Source organism: Ascaphus truei (assembly GCF_040206685.1).
Source record: "Ascaphus truei isolate aAscTru1 chromosome 3 unlocalized genomic scaffold, aAscTru1.hap1 SUPER_3_unloc_9, whole genome shotgun sequence".
NCBI classification, from domain to species: domain Eukaryota; kingdom Metazoa; phylum Chordata; class Amphibia; order Anura; family Ascaphidae; genus Ascaphus; species Ascaphus truei.
In genome coordinates, this window is record NW_027453832.1 from 288,768 (window position 1) to 313,965 (window position 25,198).

Here is a 25,198-nt window from a genome sequence, read left to right on the forward strand (position 1 = left end):
ATTTCTGTATTTTTAATAATATTGTGCAGGAGCAGGGGGGGTCCCTGAGCTTTGATTTGTGGCTCAGGGAACCCCGTGCTCACTGTATAATATTATTAAAAATACAGTCATGCTGCTTCGTTACCATAGCACATAGCCGCAAAGGTAAGGAACGAGTGTTTATTTATATATGTGTTTTATTCATACTGTAGATGTGCAGGGGGTCTCCGGAGCTGAACCGCTGTGGTTTTAGGTCCGGAGATACAGGCCCCTTTATGGTGTGCTGGTATCCCTCTGCTTTGTTTACATGCCGCGGTCACGTGATCGGGACCTTTAAATGCAGAGGGATACCGGCACCTCATAAAGGGGCCTGTATCTCGGGAAGCAGGGGGTCCCCCGACCTGAAACCAACGCGGTTCAGCTCCGGAGACCCCCTGCACATCTACACTATGAATAAAAATGTATTTTAAATAATTTTTAATGTGCCGATGTTTGCGCAGAGAGAGCAGCGGTTCTCTCTCTGCTGCAAACACATCTCGCCAGGGGACGGCCTATAGTATCATTGATGTGCATATACAGTACTGTATGTGTATGTTAGGGGTTATAGGGGTTGTTGTTATACAGTATATACTGTATATATACAGTATATACTGCATTACAATTCATGAATTTCTCGGCTTCAAAGACAACAGCTCGCAAACGCCCCCATGATTTTTTACACGGCATTGCAGTATTGCAGCCAGCGGGAATAAAATGCTTAAATCACAGCCGCGAAAATAACGCAATACACCCCGGGAGAAAACGACACAAAACCGCAGATAACCGGGATAATCTGAAATTCGCGGAGCTAGCCGAGTTAGAATAAAGTTGGTCGCCACTGTATACTAGTTAGAGCGTAAGCTCTCCGGGGAAGTACCAGACCGCGTGCGTGTCAGGGAAGGTGTCCGCTTCCTCTCCGGGATGACACGGGGAAATCCAGGGAGACTGATTTACGACTCTCACCGATCCACTTCCCCATAACTATAGCATACAGTGGAGGATAACCCAACTCCTGCAGTGCCTTCATCTCTAGAGCACTCATCGGATACAAGGAATGAAAGGGGTTGCTGGAGGAGCCACTGGGTCCCCACATGGGGGCAGGGGGGGAGGTGACACCCATAGCAGGGGACACCCGTTCTCTCCAGCAGGACAGCGCAGGCTCTGGCTCCCGTCACACAGACTGTGACGGTCACAGGTCATCGGTCCCCGCTGTCAACCCTCAGTGGGATGGACAGACTCCGGGGGTCACAGGTCATTGGTCCCCGCTGTCACCCTCATTGGGATGGACAGACTCCGGGGGTCACACGTCCCTTGTGTCACCGTGTCACCCAGTAGTGGGATGGACAGACTCCGGGGGTCACACGTCCCTTGTGTCACCGTGTCACACAGCAGTGGGATGGACAGACTCCGGGGGTCACACGTCCCTTGTGTCACCGTGTCACACAGCAGTGGGATGGACTGACTCCGGGGGTTACGTGTCCCTTGTGTCACCGTGTAACACAGAAGTGGGATGGACAGACTCCGCGGGTCACACGTCCCTTGTGTCACCATGTCACACAGCAGTGGGATGGACAGACTCCGGGGGTCACACGTCCCTTGTGTCACACAGCAGTGTGATGGACAGACTCCGGGGGTCACACGTCCCTTGTGTCACCGTGTCACACAGCAGTGGGATGGACAGACTCCGGAGGTCACACGTTCCTTGTGTCACCGTGTCACACAGCAGTGGGATGGACAGACTCCGGAGGTCACACGTTCCTTGTGTCACCGTGTCACCCAGCAGTGGGATGGACAGACTCCGGGGGTTACGTGTCCCTTGTGTCACCGTGTCACACAGCAGTGGGATGGACAGACTCCGGGGGTTACATGTCCCTTGTCTGCGTGGCTGTGACTGCGTGTTCCTCTTGCTGGACGCCTGTTAAATAAATCAGAAAATTAGAATGTGATACGGAGTTGTGCAGGAAGGGACAGTCACACAGGGAGCATGTCATGTGAGAGGCCCTCCTGTCACTGTCCCCTGCCGGTGTCCACTCTGTCCCCTGCCGGTGTCCTCTATGTCCCCTGCCGGTGTCCTCTATGTCACTGTTACAACTAGGTAAGAAACATATCTGAATTGTCTGTCTGCGAGCAATCCTGTGCTGTGTGTATTTTTAGTTGTAGTCTTATTTATTTATTTATAAAATATGTTACCAGGAAGTAATACATTGAGAGTTACCTCTCGTTTTCACGTATGTCTTTAGTCTTAATTAAATTAACTGACACTGACACTTAGGCATGACCCTGTTGAAAAAACCACCTGTGTTAATATGCCTCACACGTGCTAATTAAGGTGGTTGGGCTGAAATAAATTCTGCCAGGTGACTTATTAGGACTTTGTAAGAGCAGCCAGAGCAGGGAAAGCGGCCAAGAGTCAAAGTGGCCCCGTTCAAAGTGGCACAGTCGAGTTCAACAGGAGGGAAACAAGGGGGCTACAGAACCCCTCGGGCCCTCAATCCTGGCTGTGACAGCGCTGGGAAGGAGGGGATTTTCTATCCCAGACCCCACATCTCAGCGCTAAGCTATGGCTGCCATGCTGCTGCTGCTGCTATTTATATGCGCTCCGACCTCGCTTCTTTTCTAAATACACATTTCTTTCTACCAGCCCCATGTCTCCAACTCTATTCATATATCTCCATCTTCTTTACCCCTCAATAAAAAACACCCCCACAAATCCTCTATTCACACCCTCTATCTCCTCCTTCCCGCTGCTGGGGATCCCCCTATAGCCTGAACCCAGACATACACACCTGATCTCACCCACGCCTCCCTGTCACCTCTTCTCACCCACGCCTCCCTGCCATCTCTTCTCACCCACGCCTCCCTGCCATCTCTTCTCACCCACGCCTCCCTGCCATCTCTTCTCACCCACGCCTCCCTGCCATCTCTTCTCACCCACGCCTCCCTGCCATCTCTTCTCACCCACGCCTCCCTACCTCTCGCTCTCACCCACGCCTCACTGCCATCTCTTCTCACCCACGCCTCCCTGCCATCTCTTCTCACCCACGCCTCCCTGCCATCTCTTCTCACCCACGCCTCCCTGCCATCTCTTCTCACCCACGCCTCCCTACCTCTCGCTCTCACCCACGCCTCACTGCCATCTCTTCTCACCCACGCCTCCCTGCCATCTATTCTCACCCACGCCTCCCTGCCATCTCTTCTCACCCACGCCTCCCTGCCATCTCTTCTCACCCACGCCTCCCTGCCATCTCTTCTCACCCACGCCTCCCTGCCATCTCTTCTCACCCACGCCTCCCTGCCATCTCTTCTCACCCACGCCTCCCTGCCATCTCTTCTCACCCACGCCTCCCTGCCATCTCTTCTCACCCACGCCTCCCTGCCATCTCTTCTCACCCACGCCTCCCTGCCATCTCTTCTCACCCACGCCTCCCTGCCACCTCCTCTCACCCACGCCTCCCTGCCACCTCCTCTCACCCACGCCTCCCTGCCATCTCTTCTCACCCACGCCTCCCTGCCACCTCCTCTCACCCATGCCTCCCTGCCACCTCCTCTCACCCACGCCTCCCTGCCATCTCTTCTCACCCACGCCTCCTTGCCATCTCTTCTCACCCATGCCTCCCTGCCATCTCTTCTCACCCAAGCCTCCCTGCCATCTCTTCTCACCCACGCCTCCCTGCCATCTCTTCTCACCCACGCCTCCCTGCCATCTCTTCTCACCCATGCCTCCCTGCCATCTCTTCTCACCCACGCCTCCCCGCCATCTCTTCTCACCCACGCCTCCTTGCCATCTCTTCTCACCCACGCCTCCCTGCCATCTCTTCTCACCCACGCCTCCCTGACATCTCTTCTCACCCACGCCTCCCTGCCATCTCTTCTCACCCACGCCTCCCTGCCACCTCCTCTCACCCACGCCTCCCTGCCACCTCCTCTCACCCACGCCTCCCTGCCATCTCTTCTCACCCACGCCTCCCTGCCATCTCTTCCCCCCCACGCCTCCCTGCCATCTCTTCCCCCCACGCCTCCCTGCCATCTCTTCTCACCCACGCCTCCCTGCCACCTCCTCTCACCCACGCCTCCCTGCCATCTCTTCTCACCCACGCCTCCCTGCCATCTCCTCTCACCCACACCTCCCTGCCATCTCTTCTCAAACACGCCTCCCTGCCATCTCTTCTCACCCACACCTCCCTGCCATCTCTTCTCAAACACGCCTCCCTGCCATCTCTTCTCACCCACACCTCCCTGAAAGCCTCTTCCCCTGTAAATGGTGTTAACCTTTTCATTTAATACCGACTAACCTTAAAACTCGCCCCACAAATCCAGCATCCCAACAGCCTGCACTCATGGCTACTGTCCCACACTCAGTCACTTGTACCACCCATTGTGGCCAAGCACTGCCATACTGCACCGACACACTTTATTCGAGCAAATACCCAGTATGTACCTGGCAGATACCTGGAATGCGCCGCTCCTCACCTCTGACAAGCCCCGTTGCATTTGCCTTCCCAGCCTGGGTTCATGCCTGGCTGACGCGCGGCTGATCTGTTATATGATAATGATTAGGATTTAATAGGCTGCAATGCTTCGCGTGTCTACCAGATGGCAAAAATTCATGAATTGTAATGCAGTATATATATATATACTGTGCAGTATTGCAGCCAGTGGGAATAAAATGCTTCAATCCCTGCCTGGAAAATACCTCAATGCACTCGGGCAGAAAACAGTCACAAACCTCAATACACCCGGGTATACCCGAATTCGTGGGACTAGCCGAGCTCGAATAAAGTGTGTCGCCAGTGTACACAGCACTTATCCCCTCCCCTGCTGTCTCTGTAAGTTTCCCCTCAAACCTCTTAGATTGTAAGCTCTTCGGGGCAGGGATTTCCTTTCCTATTGGAAAAGGAATCAGGGGAGCGTCAGTGCCTAAGGAAAAAATGTGATACTCGCATAGTGCAATATGTTAACAATACACATACCCAGGCAGAGCTCTCATAAGAGCACAGTGAGGCTAGATATTAATGATCACTAAGTTTCAGAAATATTAGCTGTGTATGGGCATCTCTAATGACCCATACACACAGGAACATAAATAGGAGGTAGAAATCCAAAAGAGAGACACCAATCCAATACTTAAAAAATGTAGATATTTATCCAGCATTGATAAAAATTGGAGGCTTACAGGATTCCGGAAAGGTAACAGCAAGTTTGTACACATGAAGGTTCACTCGAGTCGCGTTCTCGGGATCTCACCCACGTGTGAGATCCAGAGGGAGAGAGCCTGCTGTGGAGTTCCGGTGGCGTCCGCAATACGAGTTGAAGAACCCGGAAGTGACGTATCGGCCCCCTGAAGCAGCGCAGGTCGGAAACCGGATGAGGAAGCAGCATCGTGCAGAGATCCCGAGAACGCGACTCGAGTGAACCTTCATGTGTACAAACTTGCTGTTACCTTTCCGGAATCCTGTAAGCCTCCAATTTTTATCAATGCTGGATAAATATCTACATTTTTTAAGTATTGGATTGGTGTCTCTCTTTTGGATTTCTACCTCCTATTTATGTTCCTGTGTGTATGGGTCATTAGAGATGCCCATACACAGCTAATATTTCTGATACTTAGTGATCATTAATATCTAGCCTCACTGTGCTCTTATGAGAGCTCTGCCTGTGTATGTGTATTGTTAACATATTGCACTATGCGAGTATCACATTTTTTCCTTAGGCACTGACGCTCCCCTGATTCCTTTTCCTGTTACTTTGCGGACCGTGAAACAGTCCTTAAGGGTTTGAGTATCTATTTATCACTTCATGCACTTTATTTTTGATTTATTTTTGATATCACTAGTCACTATATATCACTGCATGGTTTAAGTTGTGTGTTTTTTAGAGTGTATGAGCGCCATCTAGTGTTTTTTTGTATAGTATTTCCTTTCCTATTGTCTGATTTTGCTGCACTTATTGTATTTTTAAAATTCCCTGTACTGTATTCTTTGTGAAGCGCCGAGTACACTTTTGGCGCTATATAAATAAAGACGTACAATACAATACTGTCCCCTGCCCGTGTTCCCTCCCTGTCACTGTCCCCTGCCCGTGTTCCCTCCCTGTCACTGTCCCCTGCCCGTGTTCCCTCCCTGTCACTGTCCCCTGCCCGTGTTCCCTCCCTGTCACTGTCCCCTGCCCGTGTTCCCTCCCTGTCACTGTCCCCTGCCCGTGTTCCTTCCCTGTCACTGTCCCCTGCCCGTGTTCCCTCCCTGTCACTGTCCCCTGCCCGTGTTCCCTCCCTGTCACTGTCCCCTGCCCGTGTTCCCTGCCTGTGTCACTGTCCCCTGCCTGTGTCACTGTCCCCTGCCTCTCTGTCACTGTCCCCTGCCTGTGTCACGGTCCCTTGGCTGTGTCACTGTCCCCTGCCTCTCTGTCACTGTCCCCTACCTGTGTCACTGTCCCCTGCCTCTCTGTCACTGTCCCCTGCCTGTGTCACTGTCCCCTGCCTCTCTGTCACTGTCCCCTGCCTCTCTGTCACTGTCCCCTGCCTCTCTGTCACTGTCCCCTGTCTCTCTGTCACTGTCCTCTGCCTCTCTGTCACTGTCCCCTGCCTCTCTGTCACTGCCCCCTGCCTCCCTGTCACTGTCCCCTGGCTGTGTCACTGACCCCTGCCTCTCTGTCACTGTCCCCTGCCTCTCTGTCACTGTCCCCTGCCTCTCTGTCACTGTCCCCTGCCTCTCTGTCACTGTCCCCTGCCTCTCTGTCACTGTCCCCTGCCTCTCTGTCACTGTCCCCTGCCTCTCTGTCACTGCCGCCTCCCTCTCTGTCACTATCCCCTGCCTGTGTCACTATCCCCTGCCTCTCTGTCACTGTTCCCTGCCTCCATGTCACTGTCCCCTGCCTCTCTGTCACTGTCCCCTGCCTCTCTGTCACTGTCCCCTGCCTCCCTGTCACTGTCCCCTGCATCTCTGTCACTGTCCCCTGCATCTCTGTCACTGTCCCCTGCCTGTGTCACTGGCCCCTGCCTCTCTGTCACTGTCCCCTGCCTCTCTGTCACTGTCCCCTGCCTCCCTGTCACTGTCCCCTGCCTCTCTGTCACTGTCCCCTGCCTCTCTGTCACTGTCCCCTGCCTCTCTGTCACTGTCCCCTGCCTCCCTGTCACTGTCCCCTGCCTCTCTGTCACTGTCCCCTGCCTCTCTGTCACTGTCCCCTGCCTGTGTCACTGTCCCCTGCCTGTGTCACTGTCCCCTGCCTCTTTGTCACTGTCCCCTGCCTCTCTGTCACTGTCCCCTGCCTCTCTGTCACTGTCCCCTGCCTCTCTGTCACTGTCCCCTGCCTCTCTGTCACTGTCCCCTGCCTCTCTGTCACTGTCCCCTGCCTCTCTGTCACTGTCCCCTGCCTCTCTGTCACTGTCCCCTGCCTCTCTGTCACTGTCCCCTGCCTCTCTGTCACTGTCCCCTGCCTGTGTCACTGTCCCCTGCCTCTTTGTCACTGTCCCCTGCCTCTCTGTCACTGTCCCCTGCCTCTCTGTCACTGTCCCCTGCCTCTCTGTCACTGTCCCCTGCCTCTCTGTCACTGTCCCCTGCCTCTCTGTCACTGTCCCCTGCCTCTCTGTCACTGTCCCCTGCCTCTCTGTCACTGTCCCCTGCCTCTCTGTCACTGTCCCCTGCCTCTCTGTCACTGTCCCCTGCCTCTCTGTCACTGTCCCCTGCCTGTGTCACTGTCCCCTGCCTCTCTGTCACTGTTCCCTGCCTGTGACCTCTCCTGGGACCTGAGCTATATCTCACCTCTGTATTTTTTACATAGGTTGCTCTTAGCCAGCCACAAGACTCCAGCCGCTAGGACACACACAACCGCTAGGACTCCAAGTGTGGCTGGAACAGCTTTAGGGACCTGACGCTGAGCATCGTTCCCGGGGTCCCCAGGAGACCTCATCTGCAGGACGTCTGCAGGGAGAGACAGCTGTGTATCAGCACAGAGAGAGAGAGACAGCTGTGTATCAGCACAGAGAGAGAGAGAGAGAGAGACAGCTGTGTATCAGCACAGAGAGAGAGAGAGAGAGAGACAGCTGTGTATCAGCACAGAGAGAGAGACAGCTGTGTATCAGCACAGAGAGAGAGACAGCTGTGTATCAGCACAGAGAGAGAGAGACAGCTGTGTATCAGCACAGAGAGAGAGAGACAGCTGTGTATCAGCACAGAGAGAGAGAGACAGCTGTGTATCAGCACAGAGAGAGAGAGAGAGAGAGACAGCTGTGTATCAGCACAGAGAGAGAGACAGCTGTGTATCAGCACAGAGAGAGAGAGACAGCTGTGTATCAGCACAGAGAGAGAGAGAGACAGCTGTGTATCAGCACAGAGAGAGAGACAGACAGCTGTGTATCAGCATAGAGAGAGAGAGAGAGAGAGACAGCTGTGTATCAGCACACACAGAGAGAGAGAGACAGCTGTGTATCAGCACAGAGAGAGAGAGAGACAGCTGTGTATCAGCACAGAGACAGCTGTGTATCAGCACAGAGAGAGAGAGAGAGAGACAGCTGTGTATCAGCACAGAGAGAGAGACAGCTGTGTATCAGCACAGAGAGAGAGAGAGAGAGAGAGAGAGCTGTGTATCAGCACAGAGAGAGAGACAGACAGCTGTGTATTAGCAGAGAGAGAGAGAGAGACAGCTGTGTATCAGCACACACAGAGAGAGAGAGACAGCTGTGTATCAGCACAGAGAGAGAGAGAGACAGCTGTGTATCAGCACAGAGACAGCTGTGTATCAGCACAGAGAGAGAGAGAGAGAGACAGCTGTGTATCAGCACAGAGAGAGAGACAGCTGTGTATCAGCACAGAGAGAGAGAGAGAGAGAGACAGCTGTGTATCAGCACAGAGAGAGAGAGAGACAGCTGTGTATCAGCACAGAGAGAGAGAGAGAGAGAGACAGCTGTTTATCAGCACAGAGACAGCTGTGTATCAGCACACAGAGAGAGAGAGAGAGACAGCTGTGTATCGAGAGAGAGAGAGAGAGAGAGAGAGAGAGAGAGAGAGACAGCTGTGTATCAGCACAGAGAGAGAGAGAGAGAGAGACAGCTGTGTATCAGCACAGAGAGAGAGAGAGAGACAGCTGTTTATCAGCACAGAGACAGCTGTGTATCAGCACAGAGAGAGAGAGAGAGAGACAGCTGTGTATCGAGAGAGAGAGAGAGAGAGAGAGAGCTGTGTATCAGCACAGAGAGAGAGACAGACAGTTGTGTATCAGCACAGAGAGAGAGAGAGACAGCTGTGTATCAGCACACACAGAGAGAGAGAGACAGCTGTGTATCAGCACAGAGAGAGAGAGACAGCTGTGTATCAGCACAGAGAGAGAGAGAGAGACAGCTGTTTATCAGCACAGAGACAGCTGTGTATCAGCACAGAGAGAGAGAGAGAGAGAGAGACAGCTGTGTATCGAGAGAGAGAGAGAGAGAGCTGTGTATCAGCACAGAGAGAGAGACAGACAGCTGTGTATCAGCACAGAGAGAGAGAGAGACAGCTGTGTATCAGCACACACAGAGAGAGAGAGACAGCTGTGTATCAGCACAGAGAGAGAGAGACAGCTGTGTATCAGCACAGAGAGAGAGAGACAGCTGTGTATCAGCACAGAGACAGCTGTGTATCAGCACAGAGAGAGAGAGAGAGAGAGAGAGACAGCTGTGTATCAGCACAGAGAGAGAGAGAGACAGCTGTGTATCAGCACAGAGAGAGAGAGAGAGAGACAGCTGTTTATCAGCACAGAGACAGCTGTGTATCAGCACACAGAGAGAGAGAGAGAGACAGCTGTGTATCGAGAGAGAGAGAGAGAGAGAGAGAGAGACAGCTGTGTATCAGCAGAGAGAGAGAGAGAGAGAGACAGCTGTGTATCAGCACACACAGAGAGAGAGAGACAGCTGTGTATCAGCACAGAGAGAGAGAGAGACAGCTGTGTATCAGCACAGAGACAGCTGTGTATCAGCACAGAGAGAGAGAGAGAGAGACAGCTGTGTATCAGCACAGAGAGAGAGAGAGACAGCTGTGTATCAGCACACAGAGAGAGAGAGAGACAGCTGTTTATCAGCACAGAGACAGCTGTGTATCAGCACAGAGAGAGAGAGAGAGAGACAGCTGTGTATCAGCACAGAGAGAGAGAGAGACAGCTGTGTATCAGCACAGAGAGAGAGAGAGAGACAGCTGTGTATCAGCACAGAGAGAGAGAGAGAGACAGCTGTTTATCAGCACAGAGACAGCTGTGTATCAGCACAGAGAGAGAGAGAGAGACAGCTGTGTATCGAGAGAGAGAGAGAGAGAGAGCTGTGTATCAGCACAGAGAGAGAGACAGACAGCTGTGTATCAGCACAGAGAGAGAGAGAGAGACAGCTGTGTATCAGCACACACAGAGAGAGAGAGACAGCTGTGTATCAGCACAGAGAGAGAGAGACAGCTGTGTATCAGCACAGAGAGAGAGAGACAGCTGTGTATCAGCACAGAGACAGCTGTGTATCAGCACAGAGAGAGAGAGAGAGAGAGAGAGAGAGAGACAGCTGTGTATCAGCACAGAGAGAGAGAGAGACAGCTGTGTATCAGCACAGAGAGAGAGAGAGAGAGACAGCTGTGTATCGAGAGAGAGAGAGAGAGAGAGAGAGACAGCTGTGTATCAGCACAGAGAGAGAGAGAGACAGCTGTGTATCAGCACAGAGAGAGAGAGAGACAGCTGTGTATCAGCACAGAGAGAGAGAGAGAGACAGCTGTTTATCAGCACAGAGACAGCTGTGTATCAGCACACAGAGAGAGAGAGAGAGACAGCTGTGTATCGAGAGAGAGAGAGAGAGAGAGAGAGAGAGAGAGAGAGAGAGAGAGAGAGAGAGAGAGAGAGACAGAGAGAGAGAGAGAGAGAGAGAGAGCTGTTAATCAGCGGAGAGAGAGAAAGAAAGGTGACAGTCATTGAGTAGAGGTGACGTACGGAAAGGTGCCGCGCGTAGCAGAGCGGCGAGGCGCGGAGCAGAGAGGCGACGTGCGGAGCAGCGAGGCGACGCGCGGAGCAGCGAGGTGACGTGCGGGGCAGCGAGGTGACGTGCGGAGCAGAGAGGTGACGTGCGGAGCAGAGAGGTGACAGATGGCAGCGAGGTGACGTGCGGAGCAGAGAGGTGACGTGCGGAGCAGAGAGGTGACGTGCGGAGCAGAGAGGTGACGTGTGGAGCAGAGAGGTGACGGGCGGAGCAGAGAGGTGACGTGCGGAGCAGAGAGGTGACGTGCGGAGCAGAGAGGTGATGTGTGGAGCAGAGAGGTGACGGGCGGAGCAGAGAGGTGACGTGCGGAGCAGAGAGGTGACGGGCGGAGCAGAGAGGTGACGTGCGGAGCAGAGAGGTGACGTGCGGAGCAGAGAGGTGACGGGCGGAGCAGAGAGGTGACGTGTGGAGCAGAGAGGTGACGGGCGGAGCAGAGAGGTGACGTGCGGAGCAGAGAGGTGACGTGCGGAGCAGAGAGGTGACGGGCGGAGCAGAGAGGTGACGTGCGGAGCAGAGAGGTGACGTGCGGAGCAGAGAGGTGACGTGCGGAGCAGAGAGGTGACGGGCGGAGCAGAGAGGTGACGGGCGGAGCAGAGAGGTGACGTGCGGAGCAGAGAGGTGACGTGCGGAGCAGAGAGGTGACGGGCGGAGCAGCGAGGTGACGCGCGGAGCAGAGAGGTGACGTACAGAGCAGAGAGGTGACGTACAGAGCAGAGAGGTGACGGGCGGAGCAGAGAGGTGACGTGCGGAGCAGAGAGGTGACGTGCGGAGCAGCGAGGTGACGTGCGGAGCAGAGAGGTGACGCGCGGAGCAGAGAGGTGACGTGCGGAGCAGAGAGGTGACGTACAGAGCAGAGAGGTGACGTGCGGAGCAGAGAGGTGACGTGCGGAGCAGAGAGGTGACGTACAGAGCAGAGAGGTGACGTGTGGAGCAGAGAGGTGACGTACAGAGCAGAGAGGTGACGTGCGGAGCAGAGAGGTGACGTACAGAGCAGAGAGGTGACGTGCGGAGCAGAGAGGTGACGTGCGGAGCAGAGAGGTGACGTACAGAGCAGAGAGGTGACGTGCGGAGCAGAGAGGTGACGTGCGGAGCAGAGAGGTGACGGGCGGAGCAGAGAGGTGATGTGCGGAGCAGAGAGGTGACGTGCGGAGCAGAGAGGTGACGTACAGAGCAGAGAGGTGACGTGCGGAGCAGAGAGGTGACGTACAGAGCAGAGAGGTGACATGCGGAGCAGAGAGGTGACGTGCGGAGCAGCGAGGTGACGTACAGAGCAGAGAGGTGACGCGTGGAGCAGAGAGGTGACGTGCGGAGCAGCGAGGTGACGTGCGGAGCAGAGAGGTGACGTGCGGAGCAGCGAGGTGACGGGCGGAGCAGAGAGGTGACGGGCGGAGCAGAGAGGTGACATGCGGAGCAGAGAGGTGACGTACGGAGCAGAGAGGTGACGCGCGGAGCAGAGAGGTGACGTGCGGAGCAGAGAGGTGACGTACAGAGCAGAGAGGTGACGGTGTCCTGCAGCTTGCTGTTGGTCACGTTGCAGGTGACGGAGGATGAGGAGGTGACATTGATGATGATTGTGGAGGTGACATTGAAGGTGTTCCCGTGCTGCGTGATGTCACTCTGCACCTGGCCCCCTCTCAGGGGGGCCCCATCACTGGAGTTTACCCAGAGGACCTCGGGCTCGGGGAACCCCCCATGTGACCAGCAGGTGAGTGTCACCTCCTGACCGTACTCCACCGGCCCGGACACGGAGCTGGTCACCACGGGGGAGCTGAATCCCGCTGCAAAGAAAGGGCCCGGGTTACCTGAGCAGCGAGAGGCCAGGGGGAGAGGCCCAGGGGGAGAGGCCTGGGATAGTGTGGTAACAAGAGGCCAGGGGGAGAGGCCTGGGATAGTGTGGTAATAAGAGGCCAGGGGGAGAGGCCCAGGGGGAGAGTGTGGTAACAAGAGGCCAGGGGGAGAGGCCTGGGATAGTGTGGCAACAAGAGGCCAGGGGGAGAGGCCTGGGATAGTGTGGTAATAAGAGGCCAGGGGGAGAGGCCTGGGATAGTGTGGTAACAAGAGGCCAGGGGGAGAGGCCCAGGGGGAGAGGCCTGGGATAGTGTGGTAACAAGAGGCCAGGGGGAGAGGCCTGGGATAGTGTGGTAATAAGAGGCCAGGGGGAGAGGCCTGGGATAGTGTGGTAACAAGATGCCAGGGGGAGAGGCCTGGGATAGTGTGGTAATAAGAGGCCAGGGGGAGAGGCCCAGGGGGAGAGTGTGGTAACAAGAGGCCAGGGGGAGAGGCCTGGGATAGTGTGGTAACAAGAGGCCAGGGGGAGAGGCCTGGGATAGTGTGGTAATAAGAGGCCAGGGGGAGAGGCCTGGGATAGTGTGGTAACAAGAGGCCAGGGGGAGAGGCCCAGGGGGAGAGGCCTGGGATAGTGTGGTAACAAGAGGCCAGGGGGAGAGGCCTGGGATAGTGTGGTAACAAGAGGCCAGGGGGAGAGGCCCAGGGGGAGAGGCCTGGGATAATGTGGTAACAAGAGGCCAGGGGGAGAGGCCTGGGATAGTGTGGTAATAAGAGGCCAGGGGGAGAGGCCCAGGGGGAGAGGCCTGGGATAGTGTGGTAACAAGAGGCCAGGGGGAGAGGCCCAGGGGGAGAGGCCTGGGATAGTGTGGTAACAAGAGGCCAGGGGGAGAGGCCTGGATAGTGTGGTAATAAGAGGCCAGGGGGAGAGGCCTGGGATAGTGTGGTAACAAGAGGCCAGGGGGAGAGGCCTGGGATAGTGTGGTAACAAGAGGCCAGGGGGAGAGGCCTGGGATAGTGTGGTAATAAGAGGCCAGGGGGAGAGGCCCAGGGGGAGAGTGTGGTAACAAGAGGCCAGGGGGAGAGGCCTGGGATAGTGTGGTAATAAGAGGCCAGGGGGAGAGGCCTGGGATAGTGTGGTAACAAGAGGCCAGGGGAGAGGCCTGGGATAGTGTGGTAATAAGAGGCCAGGGGGAGAGGCCTGGGATAGTGTGGTAACAAGAGGCCAGGGGGAGAGGCCCAGGGGGAGAGGCCTGGGATAGTGTGGTAACAAGAGGCCAGGGGGAGAGGCCTGGGGTAGTGTGGTAATAAGAGGCCAGGGGGAGAGGCCCAGGGGGAGAGGCCTGGGATAGTGTGGTAACAAGAGGCCAGGGGGAGAGGCCTGGGATAGTGTGGTAACAAGAGGCCAGGGGGAGAGGCCTGGCATAGTGTGGTAACCAGAGGCCAGGGGGAGAGGCCTGGGATAGTGTGGTAATAAGAGGCCAGGGGGAGAGGCCTGGGATAGTGTGGTAACAAGAGGCCAGGGGGAGAGGCCTGGGATAGTGTGGTAACAAGAGGCCAGGGGGAGAGGCCTGGGATAGTGTGGTAACAAGAGGCCAGGGGGAGAGGCCTGGGATAGTGTGGTAACAAAAGGCCAGGGGGAGAGGCCTGGGATAGTGTGGTAACAAGAGGCCAGGGGGAGAGGCCTGGGATAGTGTGGTAATAAGAGGCCAGGGGGAGAGGCCTGGGATAGTGTGGTAACAAGAGGCCAGGGGGAGAGGCCTGGGATAGTGTGGTAATAAGAGGCCAGGGGGAGAGGCCTGGGATAGTGTGGTAACAAGAGGCCAGGGGGAGAGGCCTGGGATAGTGTGGTAACAAGAGGCCATATGGATGGGTTCATTAAGGGTCTCATGGATGGATTTACGTTAGTTAGTGGTTCTGTATATCGGTTACAAAGAGGCCCTTTGACTGCTAGTTAGATATTTAAAGGCTCTGAGGATGGATTAGTGGGGGTTTTGTGTTTGTTGGTTAGTTAGTGGTCTGTAGGTGGGTTAGTTGTTGATTTTGTGCGAGTTAGATGTTTGGTTAGTTATTTCACCCTGTGGATGGACTCGTTGGTTGGTTGGTGTGGGGTTAGGGTTAGTTATTTCACCCTGTGGGTGGACTCGTTGGTTGGTGTGGGGTTAGGGTTGGTTATTTCACCCTGTGGATGGACTCGTTGGTTGGTTGGTTATTTCACCCTGTGGATGGACTCATTGGTTGGTGTGGGGTTAGGGTTAGTTATTTCACCCTGTGGATGGACTCGTTGGTTGGTTAGTGTGGGGTTAGGGTTAGTTATTTCACCCTGTGGATGGACTCGTTGGTTGGTGTGGGGTTAGGGTTAGTTATTTCACCCTGTGGGTGGACTCGTTGGTTGGTTGGTGTGGGGTTAGGGTTGGTTATTTTACCCTGTGGATGGACTCGTTGGTTGGTGTGGGGTTAGGGTTGGTTATTTCACCCTGTGGGTGGACTCGTTGGTTGATTTGTGTGGGGTTAGGGTTGGTTATTTCACCCTGTGGATGGACTCGTTGGTTGGTGTGGGGTTAGGTTTGGTTATTTCACCCTGTGGATAGACTCGGTTGGTTGGTTGGTGTGGGGTTAGGGTTAGTTATTTCACCCTGTGGATGGACTCGTTGGTTGGTGTGGGGTTAGGGTTAGTTATTTCACCCTGTGGATGGAGTCGTTGGTTGGTTGATGTGGGGTTAGGGTTAGTTATTTCACCCTGTGGATGGACTCGGTTGGTTGGTTGGTGTGGGGTTAGGGTTGGTTATTTCACCCTGTGGATGGACTCGTTGGTTGGTTGATGTGGGGTTAGGGTTAATTATTTCACCCTGTGGGTGGACTCGTTGGTTGGTTGGTGTGGGGTTAGGGTTAGTTATTTCACCCTGTGGATGGACTCGTTGGTTGGTTGGTGTGGGGTTAGGGTTAGTTATTTCACCCTGTGGGTGGACTCGGTTGGTTGGTGTGGGGTTAGGGTTAGTTATTTCACCCTGTGGATGGAGTCGTTGGTTGGTTGATGTGGGGTTAGGGTTAGTTATTTCACCCTGTGGATGGACTCGTTGGTTGGTTGGTGTGGGGTTAGGGTTAGTTATTTCACCCTGTGGGTGGACTCGGTTGGTTGGTGTGGGGTTAGGGTTGGTAATTTCACCCTGTGGGTGGACTCGTGGTTGGTTGATGTGGGGTTAGGGTTGGTTATTTCACCCTGTGGATGGACTCGTTGGTTGGTTGGTGTGGGGTTAGGGTTAGTTATTTCGCACTGTGGGTGGACTCGGTTGGTTGGTGTGGGGTTAGGGTTAGTTATTTCACCCTGTGGGTGGACTCGTTGGTTGGTTGGTGTGGGGTTAGTTATTTCACCCTGTGGGTGGACTCGTTGGTTGGTTGGTGTGGGGTTAGGGTTAGTTATTTCACCCTGTGGGTGGACTCGTTGGTTGGTTGGTGTGGGGTTAGGGTTAGTTATTTCACCCTGTGGGTGGACTCGGTTGGTTGGTGTGGGGTTAGGGTTGGTTATTTCACCCTATGGGTGGACTCGTTGGTTGGTTGGTGTGGGGTTAGGGTTAGTTATTTCACCCTGTGGGTGGACTCGTTGATTGGTTGGTGTGGGGTTTGTGGTCTTACCTGCCACTTCAAGATCCATGCTGCTCTTCCCCACAACATGGTGGATATCAGGACGCCATATTTTAATGCAGTCGTACTTGCCCTGGTCCTCCCAGACGAGCCGGGACAGGCGCAGGGAGAAGTTCCCATTCATCAGCCCCTCGGGGCTCAGCTTTGCCCGGTCTCGGTATCTCTGGTGCTGGTAACTGGCATTAAACTGCCCCAAATTCACGAAGGCGACTGTAACAGGGTCACCCGCCGTCTCATGCTGCCAGTAAACCAGGAGCTGTTCCAGGGGATAGCGTTCCAGGGGAGAGAGCTCACAGGGCATCTCCACCGAACCCCCAGCCCGGCCAACAAGTCCAGCATTGATCCCCCTCACTGAGAGGGAGGAAGAAGAGAGAGAGGATGGAGAGGGGTGCAAAGAGAGAGAGAGAGAGGAGGGGGAGAGAATGAGAGGAGGGGAGAGAGTGAGAGGAGGGGAGAGAGTGAGAGGAGGGGAGAGAGTGAGAGAGGGGGGGAGAGTGAGAGGGGGGGAGAGAGAGAGGGGGGAATAGAGAGAGGGGAGAAGAGATAGGGGAAGAGAGGGGGGAGAGGGAAGGGGGAAGAAAGGGGAGAGAGAGAGGGGAGGGGTGGAGAAAATGGAGTGGAGAGGGGTGTGGGAAACGGGGGCAAGAGGGGGGAGGTGAAGAGAGATTGGGGGAAGAGGGATGGTGAGGGAGAGAGAGGAGAGGGAGGAGAGGGGGGAAGAGAGTGAGAGGGGGGGAGAGAGTGAGAGGGGGGAGAGAGTGACAGGGGGGGAGAGAGTGAGAGGGGGGAGAGGGAGGGGGAAGAGGGAGGGAGAGACGGGGGGAGAGGAAAGGGGTGGAGAAAAGGGAGGGGAGAGGGGTGTGGGAAAGGGAGGCGAGAGGGGGGATGTGAAGAGGGATGGTGGGGGGAAGAGGGAGGGGGGAGAGAAAGGGGGGAAGAGTGAGTGGGGAGGAGGGAGGTGGAGAGAGTGGGGGGGAAGAGAGAGAGTGGGGGGAAAGAGAGAGGAGGGGGAAGAGAGCGAGTAGAGGGAGGGAGGATAGAGGGGGGAAGAGAGTGAGAGGGGGAAAAGAGTGAGAGGGGGGAATAGAGAGAGGGGAGAAGAGATAGGGGAAGAGAGAGAGAGGGGTGAAAAGAGAGGGAAGAGGGAGAGAGAGAGGGGGGAGAGAGGGAAGGGGGAAGAAAGGGGAGAGAGAGGGGAGGGGGAGAGAGGGGAGGGGGAAGAAAGGGGTGGAGAAAAGGGAGGGGGGAGGTGAAGAGAGATTGGGGGGAAGAGGGATGGTGGGGGAAAGAAGAGAGGGAGGAAGAGAGGGGGGAAGAGTGAGTGGGGAGGAGGGAGGTGGAGAGAGAGTGGGGGGGGGAAGAGAGGAGGGGGAAGAGAGCGAGTAGGGGGAGGGAGAGGGAGGAGAGGGGGGAAGAGAGTGAGAGGGGGAAGAGAGTGAGAGGGGGGAAGAGAGTGAGAGGGGGGAAGAGAGTAGGGGGAAGAGGGAGAGAGAGAGGGGGAAAGAGGGAAGGGTAAAGAAGGGTGGAGAAAAGGGAGGGGAGAGGGGTGTAGGAAAGGGGGACGAGAGGGGGGAGGTAAAGAGAGATCGGGGGGAAGAGGGATGGTGGGGGGAGAGAGAGGGGGGGGAGAGTGAGTGGGGAGGAGGGAGGTGGATAGAGAGTGTGGGGGGAGAGAGAGAGTAGGGGGAGAAGAGGGGGGAAGAGAGTGAGAGGGGGAAGAGAGTGAGAGGGGGGGAGAGAGTGAGAAGGGGGGAGAGAGTGAGGGGGGAGGTGAAGAGAGATTGGGCGTAAGAGGGATGGTGGGGGAAAGAAGAGAGGGGGGAAGAGAGAGAGAGGGGGGAAGAGTGAGTGGGGAGGAGGGATGTGGAGAGAGTGGGGGGGAAGAGAGCCAGTAGGCGGAGGCAGAGGGAGGTGAGAGGGGGAAGCGAGTGAGAGGGGGGGAAAGAGTGAGAGGGGGGGAGAGGGTGAGAGGGGGGGAGAGAGTGAGAGAGGGGGGAGGAGTGAGAGAGGGGGGAGGAGTGAGAGAGGGGGGAGGAGTGGGGGAGGAGTGAGAGAGGGGGAAGAGAGTGAGAGGGAGGGAGAGAGTGAGGGGGGGAGAGAGAGGGGGAGAGAGAGAGGGGGGTGGGGAGGACAAATAACAATTCAGTTTGCTGTGATAGATAATAGGCGTATATTTGAGAAACGCAGATCTGCGAGTTCCATGTACAATACGCAGATCTGCGAGTTCCATGTACAATACGCAGATCTGCGAGTTCCATGTACAATACGCAGATCTGCGAGTTCCATGTACAATACGCAGATCTGCGAGTTCCATGTACAATACGCAGATCTGCGAGTTCCATGTACAATACGCAGATCTGCGAGTTCCATGTACAATACGCAGATCTGCGAGTTCCATGTACAATACGCAGATCTGCGAGTTCCATGTACAATACGCAGATCTGCGAGTTCCATGTACAATACGCAGATCTGCGAGTTCCATGTACAATACGCAGAACTGCGAGTTCCATGTACAATACGCAGAACTGCGAGTTCCATGTACAATACGCAGATCTGCGAGTTCCATGTACAATACGCAGATCTGCGAGTTCCATGTACAATACGCAGATCTGCGAGTTCCATGTACAATACGCAGATCTGCGAGTTCCATGTACAATACGCAGATCTGCGAGTTCCATGTACAATACGCAGATCTGCGAGTTCCATGTACAATACGCAGATCTGCGAGTTCCGTGTACAATACGCAGATCTGCGAGTTCCATGTACAATACGCAGATCTGCGAGTTCCGTGTACAATACGCAGATCTGCGAGTTCCGTGTACAATACGCAGATCTGCGAGTTCCGTGTACAATACGCAGATCTACGAGTTCCGTGTACAATACGCAGATCTGCGAGTTCCGTGTACAATACGCAGATCTGCGAGTTCCATGTACAATACGCAGATCTGCGAGTTCCATGTACAATACGCAGATCTGCGAGTTCCATGTACAATACGCAGATCTGCGAGTTCCATGTACAATACGCAGATCTGCGAGTTCCATGTACAATACGCAGATCTGCGAGTTCCATGTACAATACGCAGATCTGCGAGTTCCATGTACAATACGCAGATCTGCGAGTTCCGTGTACAATACGCAGATCTGCGAGTTCCATGTACAATACGCAGATCTGCGAGTTCCGTGTACAATACGCAGATCTGCGAGTTCCATGTACAATACGCAGATCTGCGAGTTCCGTGTACAATACGCAGATCTGCGAGTTCCGTGTACAATACGCAGATCTGCGAGTTCCGTGTACAATACGCAGATCTGCGAGTTCCGTGTACAATACGCAGATCTGCGAGTTCCATGTACAATACGCAGATCTGTGAGTTCCGTGTACAATATGCAGATCTGTGAATTCCTTGTACAATACGCAGATCTGTGAGTTCCATGTACAATACGCAGATCTGTGAATTCCGTGTACAATACGCAGATCTGTGAATTCCATGTACAATACGCAGATCTGCGAGTTCCGTGTACAATACGCAGATCTGTGTAGGGATGTGTTAGGTTGCTTTCCCTTTGCCGCAGCGCGTCTCCAGAGGAGTGTTAGAAGGTTCCGCGGCGACCCGACAGCATAGGGCGCCGCCATGTTGTTGCGCAATAGTAAGGGGCACTGTCAGAGCAGAGAGAGGTCGCGCATGCGCGGTGCAAGCGCGCGAACGGCTGGCCAATAAGATAGAGGCTCAGTCAGTGACTACAACTCCCAGGAGCCTTAGCGAAGTCACCCGACGCCAGGGAGCGAATGGGAGGGCTGGATTCGCGGGAGGCAGGAAAGTGACGCGTGGGGGAAAGGCCACGCTAGTCAGAGGGCACCGGAGGAGCAAGGGGAGAGGTAGTGTGGGTGCAGGGGGTCCGTGACCCACCTGCAGAGGTTAGACCTTCCCTGTAGGCCCTAAGAGATTCCCTGAGTCACCGTAGGTTGTGTGCTGCGGGGACGCCCCATAGTGATAGTGACATCCCCCCTTACTGTATAACAGCTAGGGACAAAGTGTGCGGACTCACGGGGACGCCCCATAGTGATAGTGACATCCCCCCTTACTGTATAACAGCTAGGGACAAAGTGTGCGGACTCGCGGCGACGCCCCTTAGTGATAGTGACATCCCCCCTTACTGTATAACAGCTAGGGACAAAGTGTGCGAACTCGCGAGGACGCCCCATAGTGATAGTGACATCCCCCCTTACTGAATAACAGCTAGGGACAACGTGTGCGGACTCGCGGCGACGCCCCATAGTGATAGTGACATCCCCCCTTACTGTATAACAGCTAGGGACAAAGTGTGCGGACTCGCGGGGACGCCCCATAGTGATAGTGACATCCCCCCTTACTGAATAACAGCTAGGGACAACGTGTGCGGACTCGCGGGGACGCCCCATAGTGATAGTGACATCCCCCCTTACTGTATAACAGCTAGGGACAAAGTGTGCGAACTCGCGAGGACGCCCCATAGTGATAGTGACATCCCCCCTTACTGTATAACAGCTAGGGACAACGTGTGCGGACTCGCGGCGACGCCCCTTAGTGATAGTGACATCCCCCCTTACTGAATAACAGCTAGGGACAACGTGTGCGGACTCGCGGCGACGCCCCATAGTGATAGTGACATCCCCCCTTACTGTATAACAGCTATGGACAAAGTGTGCGAACACGCGAGGACGCCCCATAGTGATAGTGACATCCCCCCTTACTGTATAACAGCTAGGGACAAAGTGTGCGAACTCGCGAGGACGCCCCATAGTGATAGTGACATCACCCCCTTACTGAATAACAGCTAGGGACAACGTGTGCAGACTCGCGAGGACACCCCATAGTGATAGTGACATCACCCCTTACTGTATAACAGCTAGGGACAACGTGTGCGGACTCGCGGGGACACCCCATAGTGATAGTGACATCACCCCTTACTGTATAACAGCTAGGGACAAAGTGTGCGGACTCGCGGGGACGCCTCATAGTGATAGTGACATCCCCCCTTACTGTATAACAGCTAGGGACAAAGTGTGCGGACTCGCGAGGATGCCCCATAGTGATAGTGACATCACCCCCTTACTGTATAACAGCTAGGGACAAAGTGTGCGAACTCGCGAGGACGCCCCATAGTGATAGTGACATCACCCCCTTACTGAATAACAGCTAGGGACAACGTGTGCGGACTCGCGGGGACGCCCCATAGTGATAGTGACATCACCCCTTACTGTATAACAGCTAGGGACACAGTGTGCTGAGTTGCGGGGACGCCCCATAGTGATAGTGACATCACCCCTTACTGAATAACAGCTAGGGACAACGTGTGCGGACTCGCGGGGACGCCCCATAGTGATAGTGACATCACCCCTTACTGAATAACAGCTAGGGACACAGTGTGCGGAGTCGCGGGGACGCCCCATAGTGATAGTGACATCACCCCTTACTGTACAGCAGATAGGGACACAGTGTGCTGAGTCGCGGGGACGCCCCATAGTGATAGTGACATCACCCCTTACTGTATAACAGCTAGGGACACAGTGTGCTGTGTCGCGGGGACGCCCCATAGTGATAGTGACATCCTCCCCTTACTGTACAGCAGATAGGGACACAGTGTGCTGAGTCGCGGGGACGCCCCATAGTGATAGTGACATCACCCCTTACTGTATAACAGCTAGGGACACAGTGTGCTGAGTCGCGGGGACGCCCCATAGTGATAGTGACATCCTCCCCTTACTGTACAGCAGATAGGGACACAGTGTGCTGAGTCGCGGGGACGCCCCATAGTGATAGTGACATCACCCCTTACTGTATAACAGCTAGGGACACAGTGTGCTGAGTCGCGGGGACGCCCCATAGTGATAGTGACATCACCCCTTACTGAATAACAGCTAGGGACACAGTGTGCGGAGTCGCGGGGACGCCCCATAGTGATAGTGACATCACCCCTTACTGTATAACAGCTAGGGACACAGTGTGCGGACTCGCGAGGACGCCCCATAGTGATAGTGACATCATCCCCTTACTGAATAACAGCTAGGGACAACGTGTGCTGAGTTGCGGGGACGCCCCATAGTGATAGTGACATCACCCCTTACTGTATAACAGCTAGGGACACAGTGTGCTGAGTCGCGGGGACACCCATAGTGATAGTGATATCACCCCATTACTGTATAACAGCTAGGGACACAGTGTGCTGAGTCGCGGGGACGCCCCATAGTGATAGTGACATCACCCCTTACTGAATAACAGCTAGGGACACAGTGTGCGGAGTCGCGGGGACGCCCCATAGTGATAGTGACATCACCCCTTACTGTATAACAGCTAGGGACACAGTGTGCTGAGTCGCGGGGACGCCCCATAGTGATAGTGACATCACCCCTTACTGTATAACAGCTAGGGACAAAGTGTGCGGACTCGCGGGGACGCCCCATAGTGATAGTGACATCCCCCCTTACTGAATAACAGCTAGGGACACAGTGTGCGGAGTCGCGGGGACGCCCCATAGTGATAGTGACATCACCCCTTACTGAATAACAGATAGGGACAACGTGTGCGGACTCGCGGGGATGCCCCATAGTGATAGTGACATCATCCCCTTACTGAATAACAGCTAGGGACAACGTGTGCGGACTCGCGGGGACGCCCCATAGTGATAGTGACATCCCCCCTTACTAAATAACAGCTAGGGACACAGTGTGCGGACTCGCGGGGACGCCCCATAGTGATAGTGACATCCCCCCTTACTGAATAACAGCTAGGGACAACGTGTGCGGAGTCGCGAGGACGCCCCATAGTGATAGTGACATCATCCCCCCTTACTAAATAACAGCTAGGGACAACGTGTGCGGAGTCGCGAGGACGCCCCATAGTGATAGTGACATCCCCCCTTACTAAATAACAGCTAGGGACACAGTGTGCGGAGTTGCGGGGAAGCCCCATAGTGATAGTGACATCAACCCCCTTACTGTATAACAGCTAGGGACAAAGCGTGCGGAGTCGCGGGGACGCCCCATAGTGATAGTGACATCACCCCTTACTGTACAGCAGATAGGGACACAGTGTGGGGAGTCGTGGGGACGCCCCATAGTGATAGTGACATCCTCCCCTTACTGTACAGCAGATAGGGACACAGTGTGGGGAGTCGTGGGGACGCCCCATAGTGATAGTGACATCAACCCCCTTACTGTATAACAGCTAGGGACAAAGTGTGCGGAGTCGCGGGGACGCCCCATAGTGATAGTGACATCCTCCCTTTCTGTACAGCAGATAGGGACACAGTGTGGGGAGTCGTGGGGACGCCCCATAGTGATAGTGACATCCTCCCCTTACTGTACAGCAGATAGGGACACAGTGTGCGGAGTTGCGGGGACGCCCCATAGTGATAGTGACATCCTCCCTTACTGTACAGCAGATAGGGACAAAGCGTGCGGAGTCGCGGGGACGCCCCATATTGATAGTGACATCCCCCCTTACTGTACAGCAGATAGGGACAAAGTGTGCGGACTCGCGGGGACGCCCCATAGTGATAGTGACATCCTCCCTTACTGTACAGCAGATAGGGACACAGTGTGTGGAGTCGCGGGGACGCCCCATAGTGATAGTGACATCCCCCCTTACTGTACAGCAGATAGGGACAAAGTGTGCGGAGTCGTGGGGACGCCCCATAGTGATAGTGACATCCCCCCTTACTGTACAGCAGATAGGGACACAGTGTGCGGACTCGCTGGGACGCCCCATAGTGATAGTGACATCCTCCCCTTACTGTACAGCAGATAGGGACACAGTGTGCGGAGTCGTGGGGACGCCCCATAGTGATAGTGACATCCCCCCTTACTGTACAGCAGATAGGGACAAAGCGTGCAGAGTCGCGGGGAAGCCCCATATTGATAGTGACATCCCCCTTACTGTACAGCAGATAGGGACAAAGTGTGCGGACTCGCGGGGACGCCCCATAGTGATAGTGACATCATCCCCTTACTGTACAGCAGATAGGGACACAGTGTGCGGACTCGCGGGGACGCCCCATAGTGATAGTGACATCCTCCCCTTACTGAATAACAGCTAGGGACACAGTGTGCGGACTCGCGGGGACGCCCCATAGTGATAGTGACATCCTCCCCTTACTGAATAACAGCTAGGGACACAGTGTGCGGACTCGCGGGGACGCCCCATAGTGATAGTGACATCCTCCCCTTACTGATTAACAGATAGGGACACAGTGTGCGGACTCGCGGGGACGCCCCATAGTGATAGTGACATCCTCCCCTTACTGAATAACAGCTAGGGACACAGTGTGCGGACTCGCGGGGACGCCCCATAGTGATAGTGACATCCTCCCCTTACTGTATAACAGCTAGGGACACAGTGTGCGGACTCGCGGGGACGCCCCATAGTGATAGTGACATCCTCCCCTTACTGTATAACAGCTAGGGACACAGTGTGCGGACTCGCGAGGACGCCCCATAGTGATAGTGACAAACTCCCCTTACTGTACAGCAGATAGGGACACAGTGTGCGGACTCGCTGGGACGCCCCATAGTGATAGTGACATCCCCCCTTACTGTACAGCAGATAGGGACAAAGTGTGCGGAGTCGCGGGGACGCCCCATAGTGATAGTGATATCCCCCCTTACTGTATAACAGCTAGGGACACAGTGTGCGAAGTCACGGGGACGCCCCATAGTGATAGTGACATCCCCCCTTACTGTACAGCAGATAGGGACAAAGTGTGCGGACTCGCTGGGACGCCCCATAGTGATAGTGACAT

General features: G+C 55.0%; 1 protein-coding gene across 5 annotated transcripts in view; it reads right to left on the bottom strand.

The window, feature by feature from the left end:
• Positions 1-590: 590 nt before the first annotated feature.
• The window catches only part of LOC142473364 (ICOS ligand-like), a 49,851-nt gene continuing 25,243 nt past the window's right edge, over positions 591-25,198 (bottom strand). For all 5 annotated transcript variants that reach the window (XM_075580600.1, XM_075580599.1, XM_075580602.1 and 2 more), the window contains 4 exons: positions 16,412-16,771; positions 12,481-12,771; positions 7,776-7,934; positions 591-1,933 (listed from right to left, as the gene is read on the bottom strand). In XM_075580600.1, coding sequence (XP_075436715.1) covers positions 1,881-1,933; positions 7,776-7,934; positions 12,481-12,771; positions 16,412-16,771 — 863 coding nt within the window. In that variant the 3' untranslated portion in view covers positions 591-1,880. The remainder of the gene's footprint in view (positions 1,934-7,775; positions 7,935-12,480; positions 12,772-16,411; positions 16,772-25,198) is intronic.